The 20,463-nt window shown below is 52.5% G+C and overlaps 1 protein-coding gene across 1 annotated transcript in view; it reads left to right on the top strand.

Moving 5' to 3' along the window:
- ARAP1 (ArfGAP with RhoGAP domain, ankyrin repeat and PH domain 1) overlaps positions 1-20,463 on the top strand; it is a 172,781-nt gene that overhangs the window by 49,104 nt on the left and 103,214 nt on the right. Inside the window, 1 exon segment of the mRNA XM_043504001.1 lies at positions 2,189-2,997. Within this exon segment, the coding sequence (XP_043359936.1) occupies positions 2,261-2,997 (737 nt within the window). The 5' untranslated portion in view covers positions 2,189-2,260.

Raw genomic sequence — 20,463 nt, forward strand, 5'->3', positions numbered from 1 at the left:
TCTGGACGGGCTATCCCACAGCAAACAGCATGATGAGGGTGTGACCCTCTGTATCTTGGGGGAACATCGTGCACCTCCGTGTTCATCCTTATTATATGATTGTGTGGTATCCAATGCAAAGTTTGTCATGTTAGGTGTCTTTGGAAGGCTCATGATGCACTGAGCGTTGTTGTCATAGTAATGTTATAGGTTGTAACTTCATGTATATAATTATGAGGCTGAAATTGTGTCCTCGTGGCTTAAAACAAGCCCAGGCAAAACTCTCCAGGAGCAGAGGGGCAGTTCACACCTCATCAGGGCATGTATGGGACAAACCCAGCCCAGCCTTACAGGAACAAAGGACAGTGGGCTAGGCAGCGCAAAGGATGTGTTGGGCTCTTGAGTGAGTCACCCCCCTTCCCTTGGTCAGTTTGGGACTGCGATGAGGTAATGCTCACCTGACTCTGAAGGGGTGGGAAGGAGGGAAGAAAGAACATGATAAAAGGGAGAGACGTTTGCCATGCTCTTCCTCTCTCTTCCGCCTCCATCTACATGCACCACCATCAAGCCACTGAAGCGCTGATCAAAGGGGAGAGCCTGGCTGAAGAGCAACCAGCCAGCCTGTGGTGAGAAACATCTCAGTTTGCAAGGGCATTGAAAGTGTTAAGATTAGCTTAGAATGCGTTTTGCTTTTATTTCATTTGACCAAATCTGACTTCTTGTGCTTTGACTTATAATCACTTAAAATCTATCTGTTTGTTTCTTCTACCTGAAGCAGTGCGTTTGGTTTGAAGCGTGTCAGAGACTCCCCTTGGGATAACAAGTCTGGGACATATCAATTTCTTTGTTAAATTGACAAACTCATATAAGCTTGCAGTGTCCAGCGGGCATAACTGGACACTGCAAGACGGAGGTTCCTAAGGTTGTGTCTGGGACTGGAGATATTGGCTAGTGTCATTCGCTTGCACAATCCAAGCAGCTTCTGGCCAGAAGTGCTCACTCGTGTGCTGGGAGCAGTTTACATGCCAGAGGCTGTGCGTGACCAGCCCAGGAGTGGGGGTTCTCACAGCAGAGCAGGGCAAGATGGCTCCCAGAGTCAAGGATTGGAGTGACTTAGCAGATCACACCGGTCCACGGACCGTGTCAAAGCGTTTTCACCACAGTGTTGCTTCTGACCCTGTAACAGCTCTGTGGTCAGCCGAGGTTTTGGCATTGCGAGCAAGGAGCCAGAGTTAAAGGAGCGTCTCTCAGTCGGAGAAGTGTTGGGCCTCGTGTGGACACTGGTTTGACTTTCTGGGCATCAGTGGCGCTTGCAACATTGCACCTGTTGATTTCCATCTAGCCACCACTCTGCTGCTGCTGAATGGGATGTCCCCTTGTCCCCATGTACACAGGGTGCTTGATGTCTGTTGTGTTTGTGCTGGTCCCCAATGTGCCATATTCACCCTCTCCAGCCTCTTTCGCGTGTGCTCCTGATAGGAATATTAGGAGTTAGAGATGGAAGAGCCAGACTGGGGCAGGTGGCCCAGCCAGCGTAGGAGTTCCTTGCAGTCTCTTCCCCACTGCATCACCAGCCCAGCTTTTAATATCTGTATATCTCCTGCCACTTCCCTTTGGAGAGACTATTTCAGTCGAACGCACTTGGGTCTCAGGGGTGCTTTTTGCTGAGACTTAGTTCAAGGTGGGAACTTCCTCGTTTCCCGATTTGCTCTGTGGGTTCATAAGTGACGTTCATGTTGGCTTGGAAATTAATTGTTGTTAGATGTGGTTGACTTTGGGGCAAACCGCTAGATTTGTTTGGCTGTCTGAAGCGAGGCTCCTAAAGCTGCACGTAGGGACCCAAACGAGTGGCTTTATTTTCTCAGAGGTGCTGACAGTCCACTGCTCCTGTTGACTTCTGTGGCATTCATGGGGGCTAAGGTGCTTGGATGCTGTGCTGATGAGGGCAATATAAAAACCTGGATAGAATAGAACAGCCTGGTCTGAAAATCAGCCCACTTTGATCTAGACAGTATCATGAAAATACAGGTCTTAGCGTCTCTGGGGCTTAGTTTTCCCCTCTGTAAAATGGGTAACAATCGCATGGGATTTCAGTGGGATGCTTTATGCAACAGCCAAAGGAAGAGTGGCAGGACAGGGCTTCTGTCTCCTCCCTGTTTGATGCTCTGATGCCTGCACGTTCTAACGAGCTCTTTGTTTGTTTCCTTCTAGGTGCGGATGCCATTTTGAAGCTCACCACGTGGCGGAGAAATGAACTGAGGTGGAGCTCCCCCGTCCCACGATGGAGGAAGGGGCATCTCTGCTTGTGGCTGAATGGCTCAGAGCCCTTCACCTGGACCAGTACTTGGAGAGCTTTGAGAAGAACGACCTCTGGAAGGTGTCGGACTGCAGGAACCTGACGGATGAGACGCTGACTCAGATCGGGATCTTGCTGCCAGGCCATCGCAAGCGCATCCTCTTTGGCCTCCAGAAGGCCTTCATGGAGGCTCCACCAGGCATGGAGGGGCCTGCGGTGGCAGCGAGGAGGCCGGTCCCCATGAAACGCAACATTTTCCGGGTCAGCACAGATGCTGTGACCGCCTGGGCAGAGCCGGAGCTCAAAGGTGACTCGCCCACGTCAGCCAGCGGAAAGTCTCCTCTTCTCACGGAGATGGAGAACCCTGCCGGCCTCAGCCAGGTGCCCCCACCCATCCCGCCGAGACTGGGGTGTCGCCCTCCCATCAAGTTCTCCTCAATGTCGCCTCCTGTCTCTGCTGAACTGTCCCCTGCTGTCCCCTGTCGCTCCGAACTGCCCTCCTTCACTGACTTTGCCCCTCCACTGCCTGCTCCTCTGCCAGCCAGAGACAAGCTCTCTCTGGGGCCAGCGGTCCCAGAAGGGAAGGGGAAACTACCGCTGCCCCCTTTGCCAGTGAAACGCCACCAGCTGGAGACCAAGCCCCACTCCCTCAAGGTGCCCCCCCTGCCAAGCCGACCACCCTTGCTGCCGCCAAGGGCTTTGTCCCAGAGGACGACCACCAGGTACGGTTAATGGGAGAATTGGAAGTCCAGTGACTGTGGAATCGGATGCAGGCCAGGGGTGGGATAGGTGCCTTCATGGAGGGCCACTTCACCTGGCTCCTCTCAGGACTCCCGAGCTAAGCCAGGTTAGGCTGGGTCCATGCTTGGGTGAGGGACCTCCGAGGAAGCCCAGGGGCTGCCGAAACCTATGCTGACCCCATGCAGAGCTCAGTGCGCTTCTCACCAGTCTGTTGGATGAGCTGTGAATCCCAGGTCTGGGTCATCCGGTGCAGCTGTGGGCGTGAAGTTCAGGAAGGGTCTGAGGAAGAGCCTGAGCTATGTAGATGCGTCTGCGCTTCCCAGACCCATTTTCATATAGACTGTGCTTAGAGCCATTGACCCAAATCTTTGTGTGGCCCCTTAAAAATGACCATAGTGCTATGACTGGGAGTCACTCAGCTCAGCGACCTTTTCCTCCTTGTGGCTCTGGCCGAGGGACTCCCGTCTGGAAGGATGGGCAGGACGCTGGGCACCCCGAAACAGACAGTGGAGGGGAGAGGGAGCTCAATCGCTGGGTGTAGACAGAAAGCGGGGTGTCCTGGGACAGGGCTGGGATGGGGGCTTTCTTTCCATAACTGCAGCACGAAGCCTTTGCCTAGTGGTGGTCACCAAAGTCCCCATGGGGAGCCCATGGAGGCCCCCAGATCGGCGTGAGTTACTGCTGGGTGTGCAGTCCTGCTGGCATTTGCCCCATCACACAGCACTGGTCAGCTGTGGCGCTCTGAGCTGGTGCTGGGGAATGTCACTCTGTAGCAAGCTACCGACTACAGAGAAGAGACTTGGATCCCCTGAGGGGAAGGGGTGTGTGTGTTGAGTATCAGAGAAATCATTGATCTCCCTCAGGAGTGGCCCTATCCATTTTGCTGAATACCGGCAGCTGAGCAAAAATAAACCAACCACATCCGGCCAATCAGCAAAGCGAAATAATAAAAAAAAAAAACAGCCAGCCAATCAGAGTGGCCAGTTACTTTTGCTCCAATCAGAATGGAGAAAAAAAAATTAAAAAGCCAAGTGGCAGAGCAGTGTGGCAGCACCCTTGGAAGTTGGGCCCAGGATGACTGCCCTGCTCGCCCACGTGCCCGTCCGCAGCTGGCCCTGGTTTCTAGTATGGATGGGTGGCACTGTGTGGTGTTGATTTCGCTTCCCACTAACAGGGTGCATTTTCTTCTCTCTATAAGCGTTATAAACTTTAGGGGTCTAGTGGTTAGAGCAGGAGACTAGGACTTCTCTGGGTTTGGTGCCCAGGTCTGCACCTGACTCAGCTGTGGGTACTTGGGGAAGGGCCACGTTTCCAGAAGTGGTCACAGATTTTGTGTGCCCAGCTTTGGGGACCTCCCCATGCCTGCTGTTCAGAGGTGCTGTTCAGAGGTCCAAGTGCCCAGCCCCACTGCCAATCAGACCCCAGGGGGTCCCAACTTGGGCACCCCAAATTAGAAGCCACTCTTGAAAGTTTGGGCAATAATTTTTGTGTCCAAATTCCTCACCTCCACACTGGGGATAATAATCCTTCCCCACCACCCGGAGGGAATGCTTAGTATTATTTATTTGTATCATCCTCATACTTGCAGCCCCAGTCATAGCCCAGGACCCCGTTGTGCTTGGTGCTGCACAAACACAGAACAAACGGATGGTAGCTGTCCCAGAGAGCTTCCAAGCAAAGTACAAGACCAGAGACAACAGACAGGGGTGCACAAGGAGACAGTGCTGGTCAGCGGGACAGGTTGTGGTCTCCATGCACACAGATGTGAGGCGCTATATAAATCTCAAAGCATGGTCATTGGTAGTGGTTCACTAGACAGAGATGTGGCCTAGTGATCTATACACAGGACCTGAGAGGAGGGACTCCGGAGGTATAATCTTTCTAGAAACATGTACAGCTCCTATGACAGGAGCATCTGAGGCTGTTCTGACACTGGCTCCCGACTCCCTAGTGGAGGATGATTGTGCAGTCCTTTGAACATGAACCAGTACTGAACATTGTCTTGTTATAAAAAGAAAAGGAGTACTTGTGGCACCTTAGAGACTAACAAATTTATTAGAGCATAAGCTACAGCTCACTTCATCGGATGCAAGTGAGCTGTAGCTCACGAAAGCTTATGCTCTAATAAATTTGTTAGTCTCTAAGGTGCCACAAGTACTCCTTTTCTTTTTGCGAATACAGACTAAAACGGCTGCTACTCTGAAACCTGTCTTGTTATAGTGACTGTTCCCAGGTTTGCTCCTTCTGGGGAGATTTCCTGGGGTTTTCAGGAAGTGGCTCACGGGGGAAGAAATGTTGCAGCCATGGCTGCTGCCCTGCGATAGAGTGATTGTCTCTGCCTAGTTCAGTAGTATGTGTCTGACATGATACAGGCACAAAGGTCTTGTCTGTTTTATTTGGTGTAATGCTGCTCTCTAGTGCTGAATTTGTGCAACCGATGCCTCAGATCTGGGGCATGAAAATGACACGCTAGAACAGTTAATGAATGTTCTGCAAACATTTTTGGTTGATAGTTTTAAATCTCATAGAGAATTGAAAGTAAATGCAAAGGGGAACTGCCAGCAAAATCAAGCTGATCCTTCCAGCAAGAGGAGCTGTCTGTACCCACTGACCTGCTTGAGAGGCGCTCAACTTTCCCCTATAAGTCAGCCGCAGAGAGGCATTCCCTATCTATCTAGGTAGCTGTATGGTCCACATTACCATAGCATGCGAGTGCTGAACAATCATTGCTAGATTTTACCCGCACAATACCCTGGTGAAGTACTGCCTCTGTGGGGAATAGAGGCACAGGGCAAATTAAGTGATTTGCCTGAAGTCTCCCTAACTAACACACACACACCCACACACACACTTAGCACCAGTTCTTTGGTATCATTGATCCATGTTTTACTCTTACTTCTAGCGTAAACGTAAGGGAGTCCTGAAAATTTTGGACTTCAAATAAGAGGGCATCAACCCGAAAATGCTGAGAAGCACTGTTCTGGATCATGTTTCCTCGCCATTAGCTTGTGTCCCAGTTCCTCTGTGAAATTAGCCATAAACAATGGTGAAACTGGCCGTGATCCCACTGACACATAAGCACAAAGCAGCTCCCAGAGCACCGATAGTGACAAGCACATAGGATGTGTAAGATTCCCTCCTTCACTGTGAAATGTCACAGTATGTACTTACTGAGCAAGGGTCTCTGGTCTGTGTTATGCAGAGAAACTGTTCTTAAAAAGTTAATATATTAGTAGGAAACAAAAAAAAATTGTCAACTAAAACCCAACAGAGCAGAGAGGTTTGTGGGGCAACACCTGGGTAGCTCAGAAGGAGAGGAGAAAAGATTGAGATCCTTCAGGACGGCCCTGTCGTGACTGTGCGAATGGTGCCGGTGAACAAAGAATTAAACAAGATATGTTAATAATTCTTATGTGCATAGTCCTTGTTCGGTTCCGTCTGTCTAACTACTTTCACACACACCTGCCTGCCTGTCTGTCGCTGTAATATCGGAGTGCCTGCCACATCAATAGAGACGTCCTTGGCGGACTCTGTGAAGTCTCTGGCTCTTCTCTCTGTTTGGGGTCAAGACTCTGGCTGGGGTTTTTGTTTTGATTTTTTTCATATGCTGCATGGGTGTGAGGCAGGATTTCTTCCGTATCTATCTTGCAGGTTCCTCTTAGTTCTTCTTCGAGTGCTTGTTCATGTCCATTCCAATCAGGTGTATGCACGCCGCATGCATGACAGCCGGAAGATTTTTTCCCTAGCAGCATCCAGAGGGTCGGCCTGGGTGCCCCTCTGGAGTTGTGCCTTCATGGCACCCAATATAGGGCCCTGCCGACCTGCCATCCCCTTGGTTCCTTCTTACCGCCTGTGACGGCTACCTGGAACTTCCCTCGCTCTTGCTTCTGCAAGCGCCTTTAGCAGTGTGCTGTTGTATTTTGTATACAGTTCATAGTTTTTTGTCTTAAGTTCATAATAGTAGTGGGCTAAGTTTTTACTGTGGGGGTTACTCCCCCCCCGACTTTCTCCCCCGCTGGGGTTCAAACCATGTGAAGTCTGCGGAGAGTTGATGCCAATGGTGAGAGTCACAAGGACAAGTGCTGCATTTGTAAAGGGTTTTGACTAAGGACCCTTAAGCATCGCTTGCAGAGACTCAGGCTTATCCTCATGGAGGCAGCCCTCCGCCTGCAATCCGACTCCGGTTGGCGGAGGCTGTGCTGAGTGCCTCCTCTTTCGTGCGCAGCGCACCGACGCTGACGGCGCGCAAGTCGGCTCCTATGAAGGAGACTAAGGACTCTCGGCTCTGACATGGCACCAAACATAAGACTTCTGGTGGGCGCCGATCTGTATCCCTGGTGCCCCTGAAGAAAAAGAGCCCAGAGAGGAGGCGCTCTCCCCCTCCTGTGCCTCAGAGACAACGGCAGCCTCCTTCGGGCCCGGCAGCTCCCAGGGGCTCATCGACTCCTGCCCCGCAAGGGGTCCAGTCGAGTCTGGTCCACTACTGTTCTACGGACCATCATGGCTGGGACATTCAACTCCCCTCCGCTCCGGAGACCTTTGAGGCGGTGCAGGACCGTAGTCACCTGACGGCTCCGCCTTCTCCAAGGAGGGACGAGGCACCGGTGTTAGCCAGGTTGCCTAGTCCATCTAGGGGCAAGCCGGCGATGATGTCACGCCGCTCCCCATCTCTGGCGCCGGCCACCCACGGGGGGGGGAACCGCATCAGTTCCCAGAGGCTCAGCACTGCTCTTCGGCACCACCGAGTACCGCTCCTGGTCTTCTTTTTCAGGGTCTGAGGTAAAGTCCTGTCGTTTGGAGAGGTCCAGCAGCAGGAGGTCTAGATCTAGGCAACACCGCCAGCCTCCTCCGGCGCTGTGGCCACTTCAGTGGCAACCACCAGCTCAACAAACAGGGTTGCACACTTCTCTCCCCTGTGCCAGGAAGCCCTCGTGCTGTGGGACTTCTGTGTAGAGCACTTGCTACACCTGCAAGCATCGTACCGCCCTGGAGTACAGAACGAGCTGGCGGACCATCTCAGCAGGTCGTTCCACGGCCACGAGTGGTCCCTCTGCCTGGATGTCATGAACTCAATCTTCCATCAGTGGGGCTTTCCCCAGATAGACCTGTTCGCCACTCCATGCAACAGGAAGTGTCAGCAGTTCTGCTCCTTCCTGAGTCACAGCCCGGGCTCCATTGCGGACGCGTTCCCCCTCCCAGGGGAGGCCGTCTCCTCAACGCGTTCCTGCCCGTCCCTTTCGTTCACAAGGTGCTCCTCAAGATCCGCAGGGACCAAGCTCTGTGATATTGATAGCGCCAGCCTGGCCCTTCCAGCATGGGTACATATCACTCCTGGAAATGTCCGTGGAAAGCCCCGTCATCCTGCCACTCTTCCCGGACCTTATAACCCAGGATCATGGCCGCCTCCAACATCCGAATTTCGAGTCGCTTCACCTTGCGGCATGGAAGCTCCATGGCTGAACCCAGTGGAGCTCTCTTGCTCTGATCAAGTCGGACAAGTTCTCGTCGGCAGCAGGAAACCCTCTATAAGAGCTACCTCTCTTGCCAAGTGTAAGAAATTTTCAGTCTGGTCGGCTCAGCATCACTCCTTCCTGATGCTCACTTCTGTGCCACTAATACTGTACTATCTTCTCCACTAAATAATGGAAAAGGGCCTATATTTGGCAGGCTCCAGTGTATAGGAGAAGGCGGTTATCCAAGGGAACATGAATAATTCAGGGTTCCAGTACAGGGAATTTCATTGGCAAATGCTGAGCGCTGAGCACTGAGCTGGGAGAGATCTAAATTCAGGTCCTGTTCTGGGGGGTTTCTCTGGAGAGCACAGGTTCTTCTATAAACAGAATAAACCCAACAGCGATGGCAGCAACATGTATCCTGCGAGGTGCTGGGGCCCTGCTGAAGTCCGTGGCCACTGAGGGTGCTCAGCATCTCACAGGATGAGGCTCCAGGATAGCTTTAACAGTTAGGTAGGGCTTTTTCTCAGAGGTGCTTCACAAACATCGATTAATTCTCTCATGCCCCAGGAGGCAGGTATGCCATGTCTGTTTGTTTTGGGGACTGTTTTCCCCCCTTTGTTGCGTTTGCAAATAGCATGTGTATGTGTGATATTGAATGCACACAGGCACTGAGACAGAACTGGCCATAGCTTAGACATCTAAGGGCTCATTCCTCACTCCAGCGACTACACATGCTTCCAAAACTGATGTAATACAGCAGTGACCAAGCCCCTGGATACATCTCCAAATAATGGGAGGGTTCAGAAGCCTCTGGGCCCTGATCTTCCTGCAGGGGCTGAGTGCATTTTGGTGCTCTGGGTGTTACTTTCTCCAGTTATCCTATTTCTTATTTCAGAGTAGCAGCCGTGTTAGTCTGTATCTGCAAAAAGAAAAGGAGTACTTGTGGCACCTTAAAGACTAACAAATTTATTTGAGCATAAGCTTTCGTGAGCTACAGCTCACTTCTCACGAAAGCTTATGCTCAATTAAATTTGTTAATCTCTAAGGTGCCACAAGTCCTCCTTTTCTTTTTGCGTATTTCTTATTGTAGCCAGTGATATTAATGTGATTCACATACTCCGAACCATCATCCCAGCCCTGTGCCCCAAACACACAGAGAGCCAGAGGGCTCGAGTCTCTTCTGCCCTTGCCCCGTTCGTTGTTGTGCAAGTTGGACCAAGCTTGACCCTTTTTTGCAGAGGTGTAAATGACTGCCCAGGATAGCAAGGGAGTGGAGAGTCTGACATCCCAGTAGGTGGTGCTGTTCCCTTGATGTCACTAACCAGGTGATGCCCCAGAAAGGTGGTGTGCAGCTAGAGGGTCCATTTCTTGGAGAAGAGGTGGAATCGAAGGGCTGGCCCACATGTGGTTATTAAAGAGCCTGTGGGAATACTGAACGGCAGCAAGGAACTCAATCGTAGTGTCCTGCAAAAATCCCTAATCGGGCAGCTCCATTCTGCCTACATCAACTCCCCCTGTGGCTGCGATGGACAAGCTATTCTTCTTCACTTCCTGTCCTAAACCGTTTGTAGTGGGCTTGCGCGGTACCAAATAAAGGGCATGAAAATTCCACCCGGCCCCTTGTCTGTAGGACACGTTCTCTGGAGGGCAAGGGACCCAAATGATTGTATTCTGCAGAATCTAAGGTTTCGTTTATGACCAAAAAGGAAGTTTCGAACCCTCAGGCTCGTGGGGACAGCGAAGGACTGTTCTAAATAGGAATGGATGCGCTCTTGTCTTTCAGCATCTGCAGGCAAACCACTCCGTGGCCTTAGCTGCTGTTCATAGATGTCCCAACCTATGAATGAAACTAACCAGTCTCTCCCTGCTGATTTTCACCCACAGCAGTGAAAGTAGCAGGAATCATGCTGGTCTTACAGCATCCCAGGCAGGGCGTGAGGACAACCCCTGCCCTTTGAGTTATCCACAAGAAGCGAATCTGGGGGATATAGTTACTCTGTTAATCACTACCTCTAGATTTCCCGGTGCCCCTTATAGCTGTCCTTCAGCTTGGCCTGGGACTGGCTGTGTTTGTGTGTCATTGTATAGTGCTGAATAAATAAATACTGATAAGATAGATGGCCCTTTAAATTCAGGGAGTGTGCGTGTGTGTGTTTGGGGGGGCTAGTAATATAAATCTTGGTCTGTTGTGCTTCTTGGCAGCCATGGTAACCTCCCTTTGTGCTGTGTGGTTGATGGTGAGCAGCCGTCAGTGCAAGGTCTGGGAGGTGTCACTTTTTGGGGGTTAGAGGAGGAAGTATTAGCCCCAGTGAATTCTGGGTGGCGTTTTTTTTTTCTTGCTTTGGTGGGCCTGTTCTTTCAGGAAGTATTGTGCAGTTCAGAGAGAAGGTCAGCCCAGAGAAAGAGCGAGGCTGTGGGGTGTGTGTGTATGTGCCGGAGGACTTTCTGGACAGCCAGTGCCTTGTGTGAAGTTTGCAGAGGGAGCGTGAGTGGGGGCAGGTTTCTTGCAGAGTCTCCAGATGGAAGTATAAAAGCCCATTGTGCTGTGTTTTCCCGGCTGTATTCCAGAGACAGGGATGAGAATCTCACTGCTGCCTTCCCAGGTGAGGACTCAGGTTTGAATTTTGGATGATGAAATGCAGGGTTTGTAAAATTAGCAGTTGAGAGACTGTCTGGTGGGGGTGGGGGAGGTGCATTCTGCGTTTCAACAAGCTTTCTTTCCATTTCCTTATCCACACAATAATTTCTCTCTCTCTCTCTCTCTCTCTGTCTCACTTTCTCTTCATCTTTCTGCCAGTGGGTTGTTTTGCTGATCTTATCTACAGCTATTTTAAATCCTTAGAGGATGAATAATAGCAAAAGGGTTGGGGGAAAGTATCTGTGGAAGCATTAAACTACATAAGAAACTCCAAAGAGCCGTACTGGGTCAGACCAGTGATCCATCTAGCCCAGTATGCTGTCTCTGATGGTGGCCCGTGCTAGATGCTTCAGAGGGAATGAACAGAACAGGGCGATTTTCGAGTGATCCATCTCCTATCGTTAAGTCCCATCTTTTGGCATGCAGAGCCCGGGGTTGCGTCCCTGACCATCTTAGCTAATAGTCATTGATGGACCAATCCTCTATGAATTTATCTAATTCCATTTTGAACCCACTTATGCTTTTGGTGATGATACTACATTCTACTACAATGTTCTGGTTAGAATTTGACCCCAGCAACGTCACTTTGAAGCAACTGGTCGCTATCAGAGACAGGAGACAGGGCTAGAAGAATCACTGGTCTGGTCCTGTAAGGTTGCTTTCCAGGATTGCTGCCTCCTGGGGAAATGATAGCTTACTGATTGCTTTTAGGTCGCTCTGAGATCAGGCATGTTCATTCCTCGTTGAGGTGGTGTCCATATGCTAGACACCAGGGTGTCCTTGCTCATGGCTGGGGACAGAAAGAGTGGAATTGCTAGGCAGAATTCCTCTGGGTATGACTTACCCAATTCCTTTACAGGATGGTAACTTCAGAGGATCCCATCTGTGGAAAGGAATTGATTAAATTCCACAAGTCATTGGTTTCCCTGTGTCTCGCCACCCAAATCACCTTAGACAGCAACAGGGCCTGGTTCTGAGCTGCCGTTCGGATCTGTCACTGACCAGAGAGAACCTCGGCATGGGGACCAGCAGCACCCATCCCATTGCTCTGGGCTTCCTTTGCCACAGATGTTTGGTTGTTTTAAGACAGATGTTCTTAAACTGTCAGTCAGGACCCCAAAGTAGCTTAGACTTACTGGGGCCTGGGACTGAAGCCCAAGTCCCACTGCCCAGAGCCGAAGCCAAGCCCGAGGGCTTCAGCCCTGAGTGGTGGGGCTCGGGTTACAGGCCCCTTGCCTGGGGCTGAAGCCCTTGCACTTTGCCCCCCCCCCCCCCCCCCCGCCTGGAGCGGTGGGGCCTGGGCTTTGGCCCTCCTGTGGTCGTGTCGTGTAGTAATTTTTGTTGTCAGAAGGGGGTCGCAGTGCAGGGAAGTTTGAGATCCTGTTTTAAGAACATGCACAGCGTTTCTGGGTTCTTTCCAAGCCACCCGTTTCTGGGTTCTTTCCAAGCCACCCAGTCAGTTTCCTCATGCCATTATCTTCTCCCCTAGCGCGGCGGGAGGCCCGGGGCTGTAAGAAGAGGGTTAACAGGATTCTTGCTGTGAGCAGGGAGACAGATGTGCGATAACAAAGGGAGCCCTGTTCTGGGCTGCAGAGCCAGCCAGGCCATGTCTGAGGCCTTTCTGCGGTGGTGCTCTCTCTGCTGCGTTGCCATCACGCTGCATTGCTTTCCCATCCTTGGCTTGATCTGCTTCTTGTGGCCTCTGCTGGAGGTAAGCTGTGACGTTCTCGGTGGTTTCATCTGGTGGCAAAAAGGGGAAGAGGACAAGCATCTGTTCTCCAGGAATTTGCTCAGTTTAAATGACTGCAGCTGCTGATACTGGCTGGTAATGTGCCAGTGGCGATGGCCGCTTCTGGGCGCTGCGATGGTGAGTGCGTCGGAATTGCTGGTAGATAAGATGATGGCAAAGGGCCAAACCTCCAGCCTGTGCCGAGGGCAGTCTGCTGGGTGCCTCTGTGTCTGCTCCTACCTTGGGGCCCCGCTGCCATCTGTGCAGGGAGCCCCAAGGAGCTGTGCTCTGCTGTCCTGACTGGGTGCATTCCTCTACACTTCCCCATGTCCAGTTCCCCCATGCCACAGGGGCTGTCTGTCTCCAACAGGCTAAATGTGCATTCTATTGTCAAACTGAATGTGGGAAGGCAGCCAGCAGCTACTTCCCTTTATCAGCCCCGTCCTGAGCACACGTCCTGTGCGTCTCCCCAGAAACAGCTGAGATCACCAACAGCCCAGGCCTTCGGCTAACAGAATGCTGTAGGTCTTGGTGGTGCCAGGAAACACACAACCATTGCCCCAGGGCTCGGCAGAGGACAGGTTTTCAGTCCTCCCGGCGACAGCGATGGGCTGCCTCGACCTGTCCCTATCAGGGTGGTATTGACCAGCAGGAAGCCAGCTTGTTGTCCTGGATTTGCGTCTGATGATCACTAGTGGGCTTTTAATGGTAGCGTGGACAGACACCTGTACTTTAAAAATGCAGTAGCTCAGCCATAGAGTAACGGCCAGTGGGGCTGGGCCCTGGGCTGGGTTCTGATCTCACACCAGTGGGAAATAGGAGTATGTGAGATCAGAATCAGGCCCATTATGTGTTCAGAGCAAGGACTCCTGGGACCTATTCCCAGCTGTATTGCAGACTGACTCAGACCTCAGGCCAGTTGCTTAACCCTTTGTCACCCTCTTTCCCCCATTTGTATAATGGGCTTGGTGTTACCTCGCCTTAGTACAGGAACTCCTCACTTAACGTCGTTACGGTTAATGTTGTTTCGTTGTCACGTTGCTGATCAAGTAGGGAACATGCTCGTTTAAATTTGCGCAATGCTCCCTCCTTACGTCGTTTGGCAGCCGCCTACTTTGTCCCCGGCTTGCAGGAAGAGCAGCCCAGTGGAGCAAGCTGATGGGGGCTTGGTACCAGGGTGAGCCAGCAGCCCCCCATCCACTCCCTGCTCCCCTAAGTTCCATGTGCGGCAGCCACCCAGCTGTCTACCTATTGCCGGCAGCTCATCTGTCCCACCCCGCACTGCCATAGAGCTGCTCCCCGAGCCTCCTGCTTGCTGCGCAGAGGCGGGGGGGAAGGGTGCTAATGTCAGGGTGTCCTCTCTGCCCCCGCTTCTTTACCCCATCTCCACAGAGCAGGTGGATGGGGGGACGACAGGGCTCAGGAAGGAGGGAACTTGCTGGCAGCCGCTGCTGTCTCAACTTGCTGATCTACTTAAAAAGACAATGTACTTAGAGTGGGGTCAGCGTACTTAAAGGGGCAATGTGCATCTCTCTCTCTCTCTCACACACACACACACACACACACACACACACACACACTCCCTGTCTCTCTCTGCCATGCAGTTGCTCCTCCCTCCATTCCTGCTGCTTTGTAGAGCGTGAGGCTCCATTAACAACAATGTGTTAACCCTTGAGGGCTCAGCTGAATGCTAGTTCATCATTTAGCAGTAAGGCATTCCCTGGGAAATATCCCACCCTCTGACTCCACCACCTCAACCGAGCTTCACAATCATCATCGCTGTGTACAGTAATAAATTGTTTGTTTAAAACTTACACTCTGTGTGTGTGTGTGTGTATAAAATATAGTCTTTTGTCTGGCAAAAAAAATTTCCCTGGAACCTTACCTCCCATGTACATTAATTCTTATGGGGAAATTGGATTTGCTTAACATTGTTTTGCTTAAAGTAGCATTTTTTGGGAGCACAAGCGAGGAGTTACTGTGTAGCACCTTTGCGGTTAGGAATGAATTAACATGTCGAGAGGCAGGTGATTATTATTACACCCTTCGTACAGCTGGGGAAGCAGAGAGGAGAGGACTTGCCCAAGATCAGACGGGGAGCTTGAGGAATAACCACAGACAGGACATAGGTTTCTCAGCCCACTGCAGCCAGTGTCTTTCTAATGTTTCTGAGGGAGGGAGAAGGTGGTTGTAGGAGACTTAATTCCACCAAATGCATCCGATGAAGTGAGCTGTAGCTCACGAAAGCTTATGCTCTAATAAATTTGTTAGTCTCTAAGGTGCCACAAGTACTCCTTTTCTTTTTGCGAATACAGACTAACACGGCTGCTACTCTGAAACCTGAAATGAATCTGATGTTTGTGAAGTGCCTTGGAAGGAAGATGCTGTAGAAACGCAAAGGGGCATTTATTATTAATAGGCGCTGGGCAGGGGCTGAGCTCCCATAGGGCTGGCTGCCTTGGACCCTGCCTCATTGCGTGTCTCTGGTCTCCTGGGGCTACATGCAGGGATGGCGAGTTGTATGGGCCCCTGGTGCCCGGGCTCCAGCAAATTCAGGGCCCCAGGGGCCCAGTTCTATTAATGTTAAGGGCCGAGTCTCTCCCCTGGCCCCGCCTGCGGACCCCAGGCGCCTCCCCCCAGCATCCCCTGGCCCCACGCGCCTCCCCCGAGCGTCCCTTCCTCACCTGCGCCCTGGCAGTGGGCGGCTGCTCTGCGCTGCACTCCCTGGCCAGTCGCTGCTGGCTAAGGGAGTGGCGCCAGTGGCAGGCTGACTGCTGGGCCGGGGAGGGGAGGAGGTGCAGCAGCACGACAGCCCCCCCCCCGCCCCCCGGCAGGCGACTCTGAGGGGGCTTATCCTGTCTGGACCTCCTGAGCAGCAGCCTGGGGCTTGGGTGAGTGTCGTGCCAGGGGGGAGAGTGGGGGCTCCTCCCCCGGAGCTCGCTGCTGCCGCCGGCGGGGAGAGGGCAGCGGGGAGTCCTCCTTTCTAGCCCCAGCCCCGGGGCAGCCTGCCTGCTGCACCCCAAAGTTTGAACTCCTCATCCCCCGCCCCACCCCAGAGCCTGCACCCCCAGCCAAAGCCCTCACCCTGCCCCCCCCCGCCCCCCGGCAGGCGACTCTGAGGGGGCTTATCCTGTCTGGACCTCCTGAGCAGCAGCCTGGGGCTTGGGTGAGTGTCGTGCCAGGGGGGAGAGTGGGGGCTCCTCCCCCGGAGCTCGCTGCTGCCGCCGGCGGGGAGAGGGCAGCGGGGAGTCCTCCTTTCTAGCCCCAGCCCCGGGGCAGCCTGCCTGCTGCACCCCAAAGTTTGAACTCCTCATCCCCCACCCCACCCCAGAGCCTGCACCCCCAGCCAAAGCCCTCACCCTGCCCCCACCCTCGACCCCAACCCTCTGCCCCAGCCCTGAGCCTGCACCGTGAACCCCTTATCCCCCGCCCCATTCTTTGCTAAGGAGTTGTCATTTCTTTCCTTTGTTCTTTATATGTGGTTCTGAGGGGTGCATTGCTGTAGGTGGTAGACTGTCTGACTTGCAGGCTTTTATTTGCAGGGTTATTTTACACCAACGTAGCTGCATTTGTGGAAGCTCCTAGTGTAAACTCCTGGTATAGTTTATCTCAGTGTGAAACGCCAGTGTGGACAAGCCCTTAATAAGGTGACAACTCCACTTAATCTAAAAAATTAGTTTTATAAAAACAAACCCTTAAGACCCACAGAAAAATGTTCCCTCTGTTATTCTTTTAAATTCGATTGAAAACACTGGTTTCACAGGAAGGACAAATTTCCATCAAGGATTCGCAACCTGAATGTTACAGCATTGAGAACTTGGAAGCACCTTAATGGATTTTCATTGTCCAAGATAAGAGATGCGCAGACTGTGAGAGAGTCATAAATAGGTACAGAAACACCTGTTTACAATATCTGGCTTTCAGCCTGGCCATGTCCCCAATAACAAGTTTCGCCTTTACCTCCCTGTGCACATTAATGAAGATTTACCCTTTTAGATTCCTTTCATCTTGGTTATGAGGCTGAAGTATTTGTATAATAGTTAAAAACAAATCCAGTTAAATCAGCGTATATCCCCAGTCGTAATGCTCTGCACAGTCATGTCAGTAATCCAGTTCTGCCTGTTCTCCAGCCTGGTAGAGGAAAGGAATGTCTTAACCCTCATCCCCAACCCCACCCCAGAGCCCTGACCCCCAGCCAGAGCCCTCATCCCCTGCACCCCAACCCTCAGCCCCAGCCCTGAGCCCTCTCCTGCACTGTGAACTTCTCATCCCTGGCCCCACCCTGCAGCCTGAGCCCCTCCCAAACCCCTCATCCCCAGCCCCCCCAGAGCCTTCATCCCCAGCCAGAGCCTCATCTCCCCACACCCCAACCCACTGCCCCAGCCCTGAGTCCCCTCCTGCACTGTGAACCCCTCATCCCCAGCCCCATCCCGCAGCCCTCACCCCTGCACTCCAACCCTCTGCCCCCTCCCACACTCCAAACCCCTCAGCCCCAATAATTTTGTGTAATAATAATCAACAGTGGAGAAATTCTTAATAAAATTACCCAGAGAAAAAGAACAAAAGGGTAATTGATCAAGTGACGGCCTGAGTTCGACACCCAGCTTGCAAACTGAAGTTATACAAAAGAAAGATGTGCAAATCTAAAAGATAAGAAAAGGAGTTTTCATCAGTGTTGGCTATCAAGATTTATGAGATTGGAGTACAATAGCGAATTAGACAGAGCTTTTTGCTTTTGTAGGTTATTGATCCAAGAGTGCTGGGTTGTTTCCATATTCAAAAGAGTATTAATAAAGTTGGTATTCTTAGTTAAATTATCTTTCTTACAATAGTGATATTGTGCAATATAGGGAAACTGTTAAACGTGTACTGTTTCCAGTCCATTTTTACATTATTTTAAAAAATATATATCAGCTTACAAGGAAAGTGAGGGGGTCAGAGGGAGGTGGGAGTGGGGGCTTGGACCCATTCTGGGCACCACCAAAAATTATACTCATGCTTTCATTCTCCTGTCTAACCCCCACCTCTCCGATAGGAGCAGCTTTCCTTTCTCTGTGAAGCAGAAAGTGTCTGATCTATGGGATTTTTTGGCTGCAGCATCACCATTAAAACAGCCTCCTGAAGGTCTCGTGAGCTGGCTGCCTGATGCTTTTTTTCACCTTTGCGGTGAGGATGGGCCAGTAGAGCTTGTGTCTGGGCGTGTAAATGTTCATGTTGATTTGGCAAGGCTGCGTACAAGGGTAGCTGTGGGGTGGTGGTCTCTCTTGGTGCTGCCCTGAGAAATTCACTCTTTTTACCCCGTAAGAAGATTTGTTGTCCAGCTTGTCAGTGTCTCAGAACCCTGCTTCCTAGGCTCTCAAGCTGGGTAATTCCTGTCTCCTGCCTCACAACTGGGAAATCCCATGTTTAGGATTTCACTGCTGCCGATCCAGGAGAATAGAATCCCGTTTACTCTCTCGTGTCTCTGCCGGCTCTCCAGAGCGAAAGGGACCGGCCACTCGGTTGTGCCAGTGTATCCGGCAGACGTGAGTCGGGGGCCTCAGAGGGGACCGATGTAAGAAGGGGCCGTTTCCACTGTCACATCTCTGACAATACCCGCACCTTCTAGGCCTGCACGGGTGGTTGCAAATGCTTTGTCTCTGCTCTGTGGTCCCTTGAGAGGAAGTCCATGTGGCTCGCTCCCCAGAGTCCATTGCCCCACAGGCTGCAGCTGACGAGCTGCAGTCCCTGCTCTGTGTTAGCAGGAGCCAGACATCTTCACAGTGATTCTGATTGATTTATTGCTTTACCGCTTTACAAACCCAGCCAATGGAAGGGAGATGGTGTTAAGGGTGGTCTGGATCCTGAGCGACTCAGCGTTTGCTCAGTCCTTACTCGGCCCCAGCTCCCACTTCACTGATGTTAGGTCGGGGTAAACAGGCTCTGGCCCTGGGAGAAGAGATGACCCTTGGACGGTGCCCCGACGGCCTGGGTGTTTGGGCTGTTTTGGATCAAAGGCGCGGAGCCCCTCTTGGAGAAGGCCTGGCCCATGGCCTCCTCTTTGTAAGCCAAGGAGGAAACGGCTAGAGCAGCCTGTCTGGGCCTGGGGAAAGGAGGTCTCTAAGCAGGCAGGTCCCAGGCCCTTGAGAGTGGGACAAAGACATCCCTGGTGTACATACTTCGGTTGAAGTCAGCTGAGTTATACCAGAGCTGGATTTGGCCTCCTGCCTCTGGGTCAGAGAGCACTGTGCACTGCCTCTCGAATTCACCCCCATTAGTGGTGTTGCACCCACTTGTAGCAGGGATGGATTTGGCCCTGGCACCATTTGTTTAGGGCTTGATCCTTGGGTCACCTGGTGCCTTGCTCGCCAATAGCCGCTCTGGACTCAGTGGGACGACTGGGGGAGGGAGCGGGGTGGAAGGGGGCAAAGCCCCATCCCCTGCTCCTGGCACAGTTGGTAAAATGGGGGCCTGGGCTGGTGGGGCTGCTGCTCCTGCCTTAGAGGCAACACCATGCCCAGCCGGCAGGTCTCCTGCCCCTGCCCATGGAGCAGTGGTTCTCAGTCAGGGGTTCTGGGCGCCCAGGGGGGCCATGAGCAGGTTTCAGGAGATCTGCTAAGCAGGGCCAGGGTTAGACTCACTGGGGCCCAGGGCAGAAAGCTGAAGCCCCACAGCACGGGGCTGAACCCCAGGGCCCTGAGCCCCCCCACCTGGGGCTGAAGCCAAAGCCTGAGCAATGTAGCTCTGCGGGGGCCCCTGTGGCGTGGGGCCCTAGGCAATTGCCTTGCTTGCTTTCCCCTAATGCAGTGGTTCTCAAACTTTTGTACCGGTGACCCCTTTCACATAGCAAGCCTCTGAGTGCAACCCCTGCCCCCTTATAAATTAAAAACACTTTTTATGTGTTTAACACCATTATAAATGCTGGAGGCAAAGTGGGGTTTGGGGTGGAGGCTGATAGCTCACGACCCCACATGTAATAACCTCGTGATCCCCCCCAAGGGGTCCCAATCCCCAGTTTGAGAACCCCTGCTCTAACGCCAGTCCTGAGCAAACCAGCTGTTGGGCACAGGTGGGCCGTGTAGTTTTTATTGCATGTCGGGGGGCCTCAGAAAGAAAAAGCTTGTAACCCCTGCCCTAGAGGACAGCAGCAGTGGAGGAGCTCAGGCTCCTACTGCTGCCGGCAGGCAGGGGCATGCTGCCTCTGTGGGGCTCCCCACATGCTGCCTGGAGGGGAGGGGGGTTGCCGTGGAGCTGACTCTGGAGGTGCCATGGGGAGGGAGGTCGCTGTGGAGCTGGCTCTGGGGGTGCTGGTTCTGAGGAGGAGGCACCATGGTGGTACTCTGGGGAATGGTGTTGCCACTGCCAGGTGTTTTTTACTGTGTTCCCTGTGCAGACCCCACTCAGGAGCCTGATCTGTCCCCTCCATCTCCTCGTAGTACCCGGTCTGCCTGCTTCTCTTTTTGCAGTGCCTGGGTGCATCGCACTGCCCCTTCCCTCTTCCCCCTTCTGTCTATATGCAAGCATCTCCACACCTGGCTGTGTGCTTGTCTGCCCCATTAGCAAGCACTTCCTCTCTGCCTCCCCACGTTTGATGGGCTGAGGCTGGTAGCATGACGAACGAGTCCCGAACACGCTTCACCTCCTT

This window comes from Dermochelys coriacea, chromosome 1, assembly GCF_009764565.3.
Source record: "Dermochelys coriacea isolate rDerCor1 chromosome 1, rDerCor1.pri.v4, whole genome shotgun sequence".
Taxonomy (NCBI): domain Eukaryota; kingdom Metazoa; phylum Chordata; order Testudines; family Dermochelyidae; genus Dermochelys; species Dermochelys coriacea.